At 56.3% G+C, this 12,667-nt stretch overlaps 1 protein-coding gene across 8 annotated transcripts in view; it reads right to left on the reverse strand.

Moving 5' to 3' along the window:
• The window catches only part of BCOR (BCL6 corepressor), an 83,286-nt gene that overhangs the window by 37,355 nt on the left and 33,264 nt on the right, over nt 1–12,667 (reverse strand). For all 8 annotated transcript variants that reach the window (XM_055801903.1, XM_055801910.1, XM_055801907.1 and 5 more), the window contains exons 2-3: nt 2,509–2,638; nt 886–964 (exon numbers count right to left, since the gene is read on the reverse strand). In XM_055801903.1, coding sequence (XP_055657878.1) covers nt 886–964; nt 2,509–2,594 — 165 coding nt within the window. In that variant the 5' untranslated portion in view covers nt 2,595–2,638. The remainder of the gene's footprint in view (nt 1–885; nt 965–2,508; nt 2,639–12,667) is intronic.

Raw genomic sequence — 12,667 nt, forward strand, 5'->3', positions numbered from 1 at the left:
CATGACTACTGCACAAGCTACAAATACATCGGCATTTTGGAAGAGAAATGGTACCAATGCAAACACACTGTTCATTGTGGAAACATACAGAGGCTGACTGCACTGGAAAATGGGAGAACAGGAACCTACAGAGCAATATGTATCACTGGAAACCACAATACAAATGTCTCTGCATCCAAAACTCATCAGCTAGAAACAAAGGCCTGAGGACACGCAGCCTAAGCAGAAGTGGCCCAGAGACGATGCTTGGTGGCACCACTCCCATGCGGCAACCGGCTCCTCAGCCCCAGCACTGCCAGACAAAGAAGATGTGGGCTGTGGCATGGAGAGCGGGAAGAGAAGGATGGAAAGCCTCTCCTCCTCTTCCTCTAAGACCTCGCCCTCCGCTGCAGCTCTGCTCCAGGGCTCGCCATTGTTAAATGATTCATGGGGCAAAGCGTCCGAGGACGCAGCACGAAGAAAGGTCTGCCGACGAACTTCTTCCCCGCTTGCTGCTCCCCGCATATGCTCAAAGAAGGAGAAAACCACCAACTTTGCTGAAACATTGATGTACTTAACGCTCACATGAACTTTTTTTGCTACACATGCTGTTATGCTGTGTGACATCATTCATAACAGAGCAAAAGAAAGAATATGACATCATAAAAAACACACACCACAAAGTCAGCAACAAGATTATACAAGATTAACAAGATAAATAAAACAAAGCCCCATTTCACTGTTTCACAGCAACTACTCGCATGTGCCCAAGCCCAGCTACAGCTGCAACAAAAAGTGTTTTAATCATTTCTCCAAATGGATCATGTAATAAGACCCAGGGGTAGGAGTCAGGGTGGAGAGGACAGGCACGGTTTCAGCTACAGCATGAAGCTATTAACTTCTTACCACACTGTGATTCAGGTGATTTTCTTCCCTCAACTCCAGTCTGCTTTTCGGTGCATCACCATCATTAACGGGAATTTTCCTATGAAAAAACAGAAGCTTACTATTTGAAAACATCCTGCATATCTCAGATCAGTACAAGATTGTACCTCCTCAATATTTTGATTCCCCTAGAGAAGTCCCATATGATAGCATATTTACCCTTCTGCGTACCCATATATAGCAACTACTTTAGAAAGCAAGGACCATTTGAAAATAAGCATAAAAGGTTTTGACACCAAAAACACACCAAGCAAATCTTAGAGCAGCCTCTTCCCACACAAGTGATTTTTGTCAAGGTCTTCTCTTTTACCCCTTGCCGTTTTCTTTTTCCAAGGAGAGAATATCCCATTTTAACCATACCCTGCTCATGTACAATCCATAAACGCTGCTGAGGATAAACTTAAAACACACACGCTAATATCATACAAACGTCAGCTGTTCCATGCTAAAGAGGGAGCTGTACATCTGTGCTGTACCAGTGTTGCAGCACTGGGACTTGTTATCACAAAAAGCACCGATAAAGAATATACCTTAGTGCCAAATTTCAAATCCCAGGGATAAAACTCACTGACATGCAGCAGAAGGAAAGTTTCAGCATTACCCAAAAGAACTCCTTTCAATCAAAGTGTTTAAAGGCACATAATCACTTTAAAGCAGAAATGTGATTTTAATGTATTTTTTTTAACATATTCACCTTTCCTGCAAGTAGCACGTAAAATTATTATCCCTAAATAACTGAGAGGAAAGTGGGGAGGGAGAGTGCAAAAGTGAAGTGAGACATTTGGCCATTTTCCTTCAGCTTATGTTTGCAAATAACGTTCCCTGCAAAGACCAAAAACTTTCCGCAGCTTCTCAGAGGCTTTTCACACAACAGGGAGAACACAGGCTCAAAGAGAAGACAGAAAAACACTAAAACCACACAAAATTGGCCCAGAGGACTGCAGGCGTACCTGCAGCTTCTGTTCAGTGTCGTCTTGCTTTTTAAAAAAGCTGCGGTTTAAGGGAAGAGAACACCAGCCAGTGCCTGCGCCACCCCATCGAGAATTATTAAGGACTGTAATTTTAATCATCAAATGAATGATATTCAGCAGGAAAAAAACGTGGGAAGGAAAAGAAATTAACTTGTAGGAGACAGAAAGGCCACTGTTCCTATTTCACAGGACAAGCTGTTGGTCCGATGAAAGGGAACACCAAGTTGCAGGCAGGAGCCTCTCTGCCTCAGAGAGTCACCACAAGAACAAGTGCACTATTTGGTTTAATTCCCCTTCACAAATAGGAAATAATAAATTAATTGTAAAAGCGCATTTAAAGGCTGCTTTGGGGAGTAATCTCTTTAAAGGGCATCCCCACTTCACTGACCCAGGTTGCCTGTTAAATAGTAAATCAGCGGCTGCTCCACCACTCTCAGGCACATCTCGTTTCTTGCTCTCCCCCATCCCCCTGCCCAGCCCTCCCTCCAAGCTGGGCTGATCTCGATGCAAGGCGGCAGCTATCTGCTCCCGTACTAGGGAAGCGAGCAAACTTCAAGACCTCACGCTGCAGAATCACAGTGTGGTTTAACTTGCCAGAAGCTTAAATATTTACCTGTCTTCATTAATTCCACACATGCGGACCCTTTCATTGCTCATCCAGCTATGAACGTTGCCATACAGGGGAGTTGCAGAAAGCATGACGTCTTCTTAAAAATCGTCACTTTTCTTCACAGTTTTATATTCTATTAAAAAAGAAAAAGGAAAAAAAAAAAGTTGAGCAGATTTGTCTAGGAGGAAGTGCAAACACCACGGCGGCGCAGCCAGCCTCCCTCCGGGTAATTAATAATGAATGCAGGATTGGTGCGGGGAGTGAGCTGCCTACGTTAACCGCTAAGGGAGATACCCTGCAATAAAGGAGCAAATTGAGGGCATTTATAGGTCAGAGGAGATGAATCTTTTCCCCAGCGCGCATCCAGAAAATTAAGAATCATTCCAGGCTATCAACAAATAAAAGTTTCTTCACTGCGTATCATTTCTGCAAGAAATGACTCAGCCAGCCAAGTCCCCAAACCTTCATCTCACCTAGGCTGAACCAAGGAGAGACCCCATGGCTTGGGGGAACACTGAAAACTACCCACAGGCACTCACAAAAACCCTGCATTAGGAACACACAGGAGCAGGAGTGCATCTCAAGAACAGCCACATACCGTGTGTACTAGCTATGCTGCTGATAAAGCTTTCACTCGAGGACTTTAAACTGAAGAGACGCTGCTACAGAAGGGATCTAAATAAAAACCTCCCCTTTAGCATCTGCACATGACTAACTTAGAGAAAGGGGTTAAATATAGTAAGTGGGTTGGCGAGCTCCCCACCCCTTGATTTGATTAAGCTCGAAGCCCTGGTGGCTTCTGCATCGGAGCTGCTGCTGCTGCTGCTGCTGCGAGTGCTTTCAGTAATTCAATGATGCCTGCTCACTCCAGGGAAAGAAATCATTAGCGGGCTCGCTGGAGAAGTATTAGCAGTCCAAGAGGATCGGCGCCGTGTGCAGCCGGAGAGGCAGGTGAAAGGTAACCGCATTTTCGCGTCCAGCAGCGGAGAGGAAAAGGCTTTTCCTCCCCTCTACCTTGCCTAACGCCACCTCCGCTCACGTTAAATTCTAGTTTGCTGCATGAACGAAGTGTCAGGACAAGCTGCGTTTTATTAACAGGATTATCGCGGCGCATGATTTATTCCAGTGCAAGATTTTAATTGCTCTTCGGAGGTTGAGTCGTTTCTTTTGACTGAGCTTCAGCCTGCATCCTGCTGCTAAATGCTGGGTTAATAAGTAGGGGGAGCCTTTAATGCACAGGATATCCCTCAGCTCTTCCTCTCTCACAAAAATAGAAGCCTTTAAGCGGGAGGCATGATACTCCTTTTACACACACCAGCCAGTAACGGGCGACTGACCACTGGGAGTTTAATGCCTAACGTCTCCCAAAGCATCCATGCTTCCCCAGCAAACTCATTTCCTTTGTCAGGATACAAAATATGCAAATGATCACTTTGGCATTTAATGGGGAAGAAGCCCAGACTGGGCCTTTAACACAATACTTCACACACGTTCAGAGAGGTTTAAGAACTGAAATGGCAGGAAAGCCTTGTTCCCCAACACTTTTTTCACCCCTCAGAGAGGCCTTTTGTGCAAAACTCCACGTCTGGAACAAATGTATATTAATGAAACGGCATGTTGACCCTCCTCCCTCCAGAACAGTTAGCTTTCCCTAATGAAGTCCGCAAAAATCGCTGCAAGAAAACAAAAATCCGCCGAGATTAGATACCGCGCTATCATTCAAAAGGAGTTATTTCACTGGAAAGACGGTTTCTGGACAGATTTACTGGTTTCCAGATGCGCCGCTCGTAATGTTTTCAATAGAGGCAGCAGCAGCATGGAGAGAGTGATTTAGGGTTTTACGTAAGGTTAGTAGCCACCCTGTGCGCTGCCTCATCACGGAGGGACGGGCACCGGCTTGGAGGAGACAGGCCCTGGCGGCACACGGCCCCGCTCCCCATGCCCCTTCCCTCGGGGGTGCACGTGGCCGACCCACGCTGCTCCTCCAAGGGGCGGCCTGCGCCCGCCCGGCTTCCCGGTGGAAGTGTATCATTAAGATAAGGCGCAGCGCCTGAATTAGAGCCGTCAATCCCCTGACATGGGCAGATAGCGAAACGCTGAAGTTGCACGGGGGGCCCCCAAGAGCTTCCCCTGCGGCAGCCACAGCTACACCGGGTAATCCGAAGGCCCCACGTCCCGCCACCGCCGCCACTACCAGAGGCAGGGCAAAGCCCGCCAGGGCACAGGACACGGTAGGACGTCCCAGCGGCCGTCCGGGTGGGTCAGAGCCCACGCCCCCACGGCTGCCAGCCCCTTCCCCAAAGCTGCCCCTCGGCACCTACTGCCCCGGGTGCGCGCGTGTGTGCAGCTGTAATCACCGCCCTGATGAACTTCTTGTGAACTGTTTGAAAGTGGAGGTCTGCTGAACGAGCAGCGGCGCCACTGCCAGCCATAATTTCATTGCAGCAGCAGACTTTTTAACTCTTCGCATGCCCCTTCCGTCCTCGTCCTCCTCCTCCCCTCTCCCGGCAAGCGACCACCCGTCGGAGCCGGCGGCTCGCAGGGGACTCCTGCGGCTCGGCCAAACGCCGGCAGCTCCGCAAGCCCTCGGCACTGCCGGGGGGAACCCAGGGTGTGAGAGGGCACCGCTCCTATTTATACCCAGCTTCCGCGGGGGCGGACGCAGCCGGCCCCGTTGTGCAACCCCGACGACGGGCTGAGCTCACGGAGGAAAACGAGGACACGTCTCCCTCCTTCTTGCTCCTCCTCCCCGCCCGTCACCCGCCGAGCCACCACGAGCCCCCCCAACCGTTGTCAGCGCGCCCCAGGGCGCCGCAGCCCCCCCGCCGCCCCCGCTGCTCTACGCGGAGCGGGGCTCGGCCGCCGGAGAGCGCACGGCATTTCCTCCGGGAGGTGTCTGGCCGATAAAGCCATTTGCGGCTAAATATAGACGGTGATGCACGGAGGGGGAGACGTGCAACGCACACGCGGCTCCGCAGCGATGCCGCCGTGTGAAACCAGTTGTGAAAAGCGCCTGCAAGCACTAACCTGCCTCCCGCCGTGCCGTGCCGCGCCGCGCCGCGCCGCGCCGCGCCGTGCCGGGAACACCCACCGCCCCGCTCTGCCCGCGCCGCGCCGCAGAGGCAGGCAGAGACACACACCGCGCCGCTCGGGCAGCTGATTAAAAAGGGAAACGTTTGGGTCTCCCTCGCAACGTCAACAGACTTTTGGCAGCCATTGACGCCAGCAGCAGCAAAGTTTTGTTAACACGCTCCTGGCGTGGAAACGAGAAAAACCCGATGCCCGGGGGGGGGGGGGGGGAGGAGAAGACGCCGTTTCTCCGTGCCTCCGGGGGAAAGAGGAGGGGAAGGCAGCGCTGGCCGGGCCGGGGGCACCCTTCTCTCGCACCCCCAACCCCCCGGCCCCAGGGTGCCCGGCGGCGGGTGTGCGAGGTGAAAGTCTCTGTGGGAGGGGGGCGGGGGGGGGGGGGGGGTGTGGAGGAAGCCCGGCGGGGCCGGCGGCTGCAGCGAGCCAGGAAGCGGGGCGGGAGGAGAATTGCAGCGGCGCACGAGTTCCCTTTTGGCGCCTTTACTCTTTTCCACCTCCGAGCTCCGCCTGGCAGCCCGCCAGTTTCCACTGCACACAAGCCACAGCGCCAGCAGCAGCAGCGCGCAACGGCAGCCGGCGGGGAGGGCTGCGCGGGGTAAAAAAAAAAAAAAAAAAAAAAAAAAAAAAATAAAAATCTGCGAGCGCCGGTGGCACCGAAGCGGAGGCAGGCGCTTCGGCAACAACCCGGCCTTTCGGCAAAAAAACGATGCAATAAATTACCCGCCTCTGATGCCCCCCCTGCCACCTCCATCACCCACCCACCTACCCACCCCCCGTCGCCGCCCGGTTCCAGGCCACTGAAAGGATCATTTCTAGATTTGTGAAAATCCCTGCGAGAGGAGTGAGAAGCAATCGAGGACTCGTAGCGATCTACTTCGATTAGCCCTCAAAGCGTTCATCTAGCGCTTGATTTAAAGGGCAGCGCTCATACGGTATTTATAAGCTTAAATACGGGCAGCTGCTTATGAATGTGTTTGGGTACCTCGTTTATCATATACCTCCGACTTACATATTTACGACTTATAAAAAACAACGACCTGTGCCACGGATAGAAAGGAGACCTTAAAGACACTACTGCTGCACCATTTACAATGCACCATATAAAGCTCTGGCAGCAGCCAGCGATCTAATATTAGACAAGTGTTTGAAGAACAGGGTTGGCTGCGCTTTTTAAAAGCAAAACAAAAAAACCAAAAAACACAACACCATGAGTTATTTTTTGCAATCTCCACACGGCATCACCGCTAGTGACACGTTTTGTAAACCAGAGGAGGAAGCTGCAGACTAAGTAGCCGCCGCACGGATCCGCGGATTAGAGAAGAAGTTTGACCTTTACCCGGGACGTGTGGCATTTCATTTAACCATAAAGCTAAGCACAATGCGCCAGCGAGATCGCTAAACCGATTTAAAATACATATTGAGTCATGCACGGCAGTAGTGCGTTTCGGTTTAGGCAGCGCGCAGGCAGCGCAAGGGGGTCGGCGCCTATTTTAAGGCTCCTGCCGCAGCCACCCCCGTCGTCGTCGTCCCGTCCCCCGTCGTCCCCCCCATTCCGCGGCTCCCACCCCCGTCACGTGCCAAACGGCGACCGGGACTTTGTGCCGTGTAAACACGGCGCGGCAAAGCTGACCGAGGGCAGCCAGGACCGCCAAGCCAGCACCAGCGCCGGCGGGGCATCCATCCTCCCGGCCGCCGGGCACCGCCGCCCCGGGCTGGCCGCCGCGCTGCGCCCGGAGCCGGGCGGAGAACCCCCCTCCGCCCGCAGCGGGGCTCCGGCTGGGGCGGCCCCCCGGCACAGGCGGCCCGAGGTGGAAGCGACCCCGGCCCCCGGCCCCCGCTCCCGCCCCCCCCCCCGTGCCGCCTGTCACGCCTTGGACCCTGCACAAACAGTCGCTGCGCCGTAGCGGCAGCGGAGCTTTGCCCCTTTCCCATATGCTGCGAGGCGAATCATTGCATCGCTCTCAGCGCCGGCGGCAGCCAAAAAGGGATAAAAAAAAAAAAAAGTTTTCAATTAATGATAAGCCTAGGAACTGGGGAAGGGGGCGGGGGAGGAGGCCAATAAGGGAAAGTTAAAATGGCTGGCGATCCTTCAAATAACCCTGGCCGCCTTCCCCGGAGCCCACACGGCACTGCCTGCCGCGGAGCCCCGTGGGAAGTCCCGGGGGCCCCGACACAGCCTCCTCAGGGCGGCCGGGGGGGGGGGGGGGGGGCAGGCTGCCCCGGCAACCAGCGATGCCCACACCTGAAGGTTTCGGAGCATCTGCAGGGCGGGGGCTCTCGCTCCCATTCCACCCTCCACCCACCCCCCATCCCCCTTAAAACGCATCGAAGGGGTGCGACAGAGGCTGCAAAGGCTCACACACACACACACACACACACGCCGTGGGGAGGCGAGGCGACTGGTACCCAACTTGAGGTATCGCCGCATGAAGGATTTCCCGGAGATTCGCGGGAAACACCGACCCCGTCCGCAGCACCGGCCGCCCCGCACCGCCGCCCGCCCCCCCGCCCGGCCGATGCCTCCGTGTCCCCCCCGCGCACGCCGCGGCGAGCAGGCTGCTCTCTTGGCCGGGGGCGGGGGTTTCCTCCCCTGCACGCCGCACCGGGCAGCCCGGCGGTCCAGCCTGCCGCCGCTCCGCCGTGTCGTGAACGCGGCTGCAGGAGGCGGTAGAGCAAGGAGCCGCAAACCGGCTCTGCCGCTGAAACCCCCGGGCCCCCGCGTAGACTGGGCCCCCCGGCGAGAGCCCGGCCTCCCTCCCTCGCCCACCCGCCGCGGCATCTCCCTCCCTAGGCCATCCGCGCCATTTTAGAGACACACACACACTCACCCACACACACACTCGCACACACACGCACAGGAGCGAGGTTTCCGCTGCTGCTGCCAGAGACAACAGGCAGCAGCCGAGCCCGGGCTGCGAAGGAGGAGCAGCGGCAGCAGCGGGAGAGGGACACACACACACACGCACGCACGCACACCCACGCACCGCGGGCCGGGCAGAAATGTGCATTTCAGGTAATTTAAGGCCGCATTCCCGGCGCGGAGAAGGGAGAGCGCAGGCCTGCGCGCCCCCACCCCATTAACCCGCCTCGCACTCGGCATCCCGGGAGCACTTCATTGTTGCCTTTATTCCGTATGGCTTTTGCTTTTCAGGAGGGGGATAGAAAGAAAGCGGGGGGGGGGGGGGGGGTGGAGAAAGGGAAAAAAAAAAAAAAAACAGAAAAATACCACCAAGCCAGCCCCTTCCCCCCGCCCGTCCCCCATTGTTCGGCCGCGGGAGGCTGGGCGAGCACAGCGCCACGGGCTCGCCATTCACCGGGCTCCGCCGAGCCCTGCCGTGCTCCCTCCCCCTCTGATAGCTCGGGAGACTTAGGGGACTAGGGGGGAGACACCCCACACACACATTGAATACATAAGTCCCTGCGCTCCTGCGAGAGTTGGGCGAAAGCCTGCGCTCACTTCCGCAGCGTTATCCTTGCAGAAATACCGGAGCACGGCCCCCGTTTCCTTCCCCCTGCGCCCGCCGCACCCCCGGGGGGTGGGGTGATTAATGGGACGTACGCCCTTGGTTTCCCTCCGGCCACCCCGGCGCACCGCTCCCCGGCGCGGAGCCGCCGCGGCACGCCGGGCGGGGGCGGCCCCCCCCACACATCCGTCGGGGACGTTGGGAGATATTGATCACGGACGACTTCATTTTGCGTAATTGCGGCTGACAGGGCCTGTGGTTCCCTCATTTACGGAGCAACAGCTTCGAGGGGCTGATAGATGGGGAGCCGCTCCCCGCACCCGCTCCCCCCCCCCCGCCCCGTGCGGGGACGGCGTCTCCGTGCCTCATGCAGCAAATGGCCGGCGCACAACAGCGAAATATTAAACTTAGGTGCCTCCATCTCTCGTTTTACCTAGCGCGGCCGGCCTGAAAGCCTCCCGCTCCCCGCAGGGCTTTGTCTGCACGGCCGCGCAGGGGCCGGCCCCCGGTGCACGGGGACCGTCGGCGGCCTCATGCAAGAAAAAGTGCCTGGGAAGTTGGGGCTGATTTCTCCCCGGGTTTGGTTTTTTCCCCCCCTCCTCCTCCCAACAACAAACAAATAAACAGCTCGGTTTCTGCTAAACAATGCATAAAAATTAGCCTCGCCCTAAAGTTTATGTTGGGCTTAAAGCACTAACGTTTCTCCTTGACGGGAAACGCTTTCCCGAGCACTTCTGGAAAGCGCTGGCGAGCCCTCGGTTACGAAAGCATTATTACAAGCACCTCGACAAACATCTCCACAAGCCAGTACCCCAGCCTCGCATCACCTTCCCCAGACCTTTAGAAGAAACGCACGTCCAGGGCGGACACAGCCTGCGCTGCGCACCGCCCGTCTCGGCGTGCGGAAAACACTGCGGGGGGAAAGGAAACGCAACAACAACGGTCGGTTTTCTTCCGTCAAGAATTTAAAAAGGAAAAAAGAAAAAGAAGGGAAAGGAAAGAGAAAGAAAAAGGAAATAAAGTTGCCGGTGGCGGCGATGCCCCGCCGGAGAGGGCAGCGCGGAGGCCCCCGCCGGCCCTGCCTTCCCATCCCGGCGCTCCGCACGGAAACAAAGCAGCGAATCAACTGCGATGCAGATGGGCGGCTATGAATTTTTTGCTGCTGCTTAGAGCTTTAATTACTCGTTCTTGATCCGTGGGACTACGACACGACACCGCCAAGGTTAAAATGCCCTGAACAGCTCTGAGCAGATGTGAACGAGTTGGCAGACGCGCAAATGAGGTCTGCCTCTAAGCATGATAACAAGTGACTAATACATTGCATATCGCTGAAAGAAAATTATTTTTCTCTAATTTGCATTAGCGCTTTTTTTTATTTTTTTAACGCCAGCGACATTCCCTCCTCAGAGGCAGCAGCATAATCCTGAAAATATTACTCCGTGACTTTAAAAGATTTGGAAGGAGGCTGAGATTGCCAGTGTTTTGGCTATGCGGGCTTGTTTATCTTTCCGCCTTTGCTCCAAGGCGAAACTAGTTTCGCAAGCAGTATTCTTGCAGGAAAATGGCACGTCATATAAAACACCAGTTTATAGGAATTGATGCTAAAATTGTTGAATGACTACTGGTGCACTTTTGCCACTAATAGCACAGCGTAATCCATAAAGGACCAAGGGGACCGTCAAGGCCAAAAGAGAAAAAGAATAGACTGGAGAGAAACAGATAAAGCCAACCCATCGACCAAAATGACAAGGGTGTGGGGGAGGAAATAAGCATCTCTCCCTCCTACCTGCTTTCCACCCCAGAGCCGCCTCGTCAAAAAGACAATAGTATGTGGAGGTCACTTACTATATAAAAGTGATTCTTGTAGGTAGCAAAACTATGTCAGGTACAAATATAGGCCGGAACCCAGTTCTCCAAGTTCCCTCGACTTTCCAGAGGCTCTTCTGAAAAGGCTGGGAGATCACTTTGGGTACCAGAGCAAACTTCAAGAACAGGCAGCATTTTATATTCTATGCTTAAAAGGCAAACCAAGGAGCTTAGATGCAGAAGCTTTGAGGAGAGAATAGCTACTCGGGCTATTTATGCAGGAGGAGATTTTCACCAAGGACCTATTCAAGGGGTCCCTGCACGTCCAGGTTATCTATCAGGGGCTGCCCGCTCCAGAGGCAGCAACTTCTCCGCTGCCAACACGTGCTCGGGAGGCAAACCCGCGCTGCCAGCCGCCGCACCGTGCCCTGCCCGAGGTCCGCAGCGGCTCGGACCGGGGCTGCCCTCTCCTCCCGCAGGGCTGCCGGGACTCCTCGCCCGCCGCTCCCTCAAGTCGCCGGGGCCGCCGCCGGGAGAATTTCCCAGCGCCGAAATTTCCCAACGCCGAAGCCTGCCGGGGTCGGGCGCGGAGCCGCCCGCTCTCCCCGTAGCCTCCCTGCGCTGTAAATCAAGAGGCTGGGGGGGGAAGGGGGGGGGGGGAAGGGGGTGGAGAAGTGGGGGAGCGGCTTCTCCCCGCCCAGCGGCGTTTGCTTTAGCGACGCCGGCGGCAGGGGAGCAAGGCTCGGCGCCCTGCTGCCGCCCGGGGTGCCCGTCGAGCCCCGCAGCGGCGGGCGGTGCCTCCGGGAGCGGCGGGGCGGCCCCGGGGCTGCTCCGGCCGCAGCGAGAGCTTTTGTGTGCGAGTGCCGGCAAGGCGCAGGCTCTTCGCGCTCCAACAGCTGTCACATTATTTGCACTGGCTGTAAACAGCCTTCGCCACCCCCCCACCCCACCCCCCGAACAGAGTTAAATCCAGACTAACAATCCCCAGTTAGAGATCAAACCAACAACAGCAGCATTGTGTCTGCCTTCATTGCTCTACCATCAACTACTGCAGCTGGTTTACTCGAAACAAGGAACACCCTCTACCCACCTCCCCCGCCCCCCCGCCCAGAAACGTGCATGCTCCCGGCGGTTGGTCAGGCCGAGCCGCGCTGCTCTGGGGGGCTCCGCCGGGCCGGGCCGGGGGTGTTGCTCCGCCAGCCCGATGCTGGCGGGGTCCCGGGCTCTACGCCCCACAGCGGAGAGGGGCTTCCAGCCAGCACTCCCGCTCGACGAAAAGCCTTATCAGAAGTTGAGCTCCGCTCTCGGTTTGGCTTTTGGCAAGGGCGAGGGGGGAGCCCCGCAGCAGCGGGGGGGCCGCGCTCGCAGCGCCGCAGCGCTCCGCAGCACACGGCGAGCTCGCCCCCGCGGCGCGGCCCCGAGCAGCCCGGGCCCCCCGCCCCCCTGCCCCGCGCCCCGCCGGGCCGGCGGCACCGGCGCCCGACCTCTTATCGCAGCGAACCTCCTGCCGAGGGGCCCCTCGCCGCGGCTGGCCTTGCCCCGGCCGCTGACCCCGCCGCTGGCAGCCCGCGAGCAGCCGGCCGGCAGGGACGCGTTTCCAGCCTTCAGCCCTTTCCCCCCGTAAGGAAAGAAAAAGGAAGAAAAACCCCAATAACCTAAAACACGAGTCCGACTTCACTCGCTGTACAACCAGCTGGCAGCAAAGGAGTGTACTGCACACCCTCAGCCGGCCTTTTGTTGGGCACAGCTGGAATTTGGGTGTAAATCCCCGAACCCCCTTCCCTGCCCTTAATTATTTTTGTTTC

This window comes from Falco peregrinus, chromosome 4 (genome assembly GCF_023634155.1).
Source record: "Falco peregrinus isolate bFalPer1 chromosome 4, bFalPer1.pri, whole genome shotgun sequence".
NCBI classification, from domain to species: Eukaryota; Metazoa; Chordata; class Aves; order Falconiformes; family Falconidae; genus Falco; species Falco peregrinus.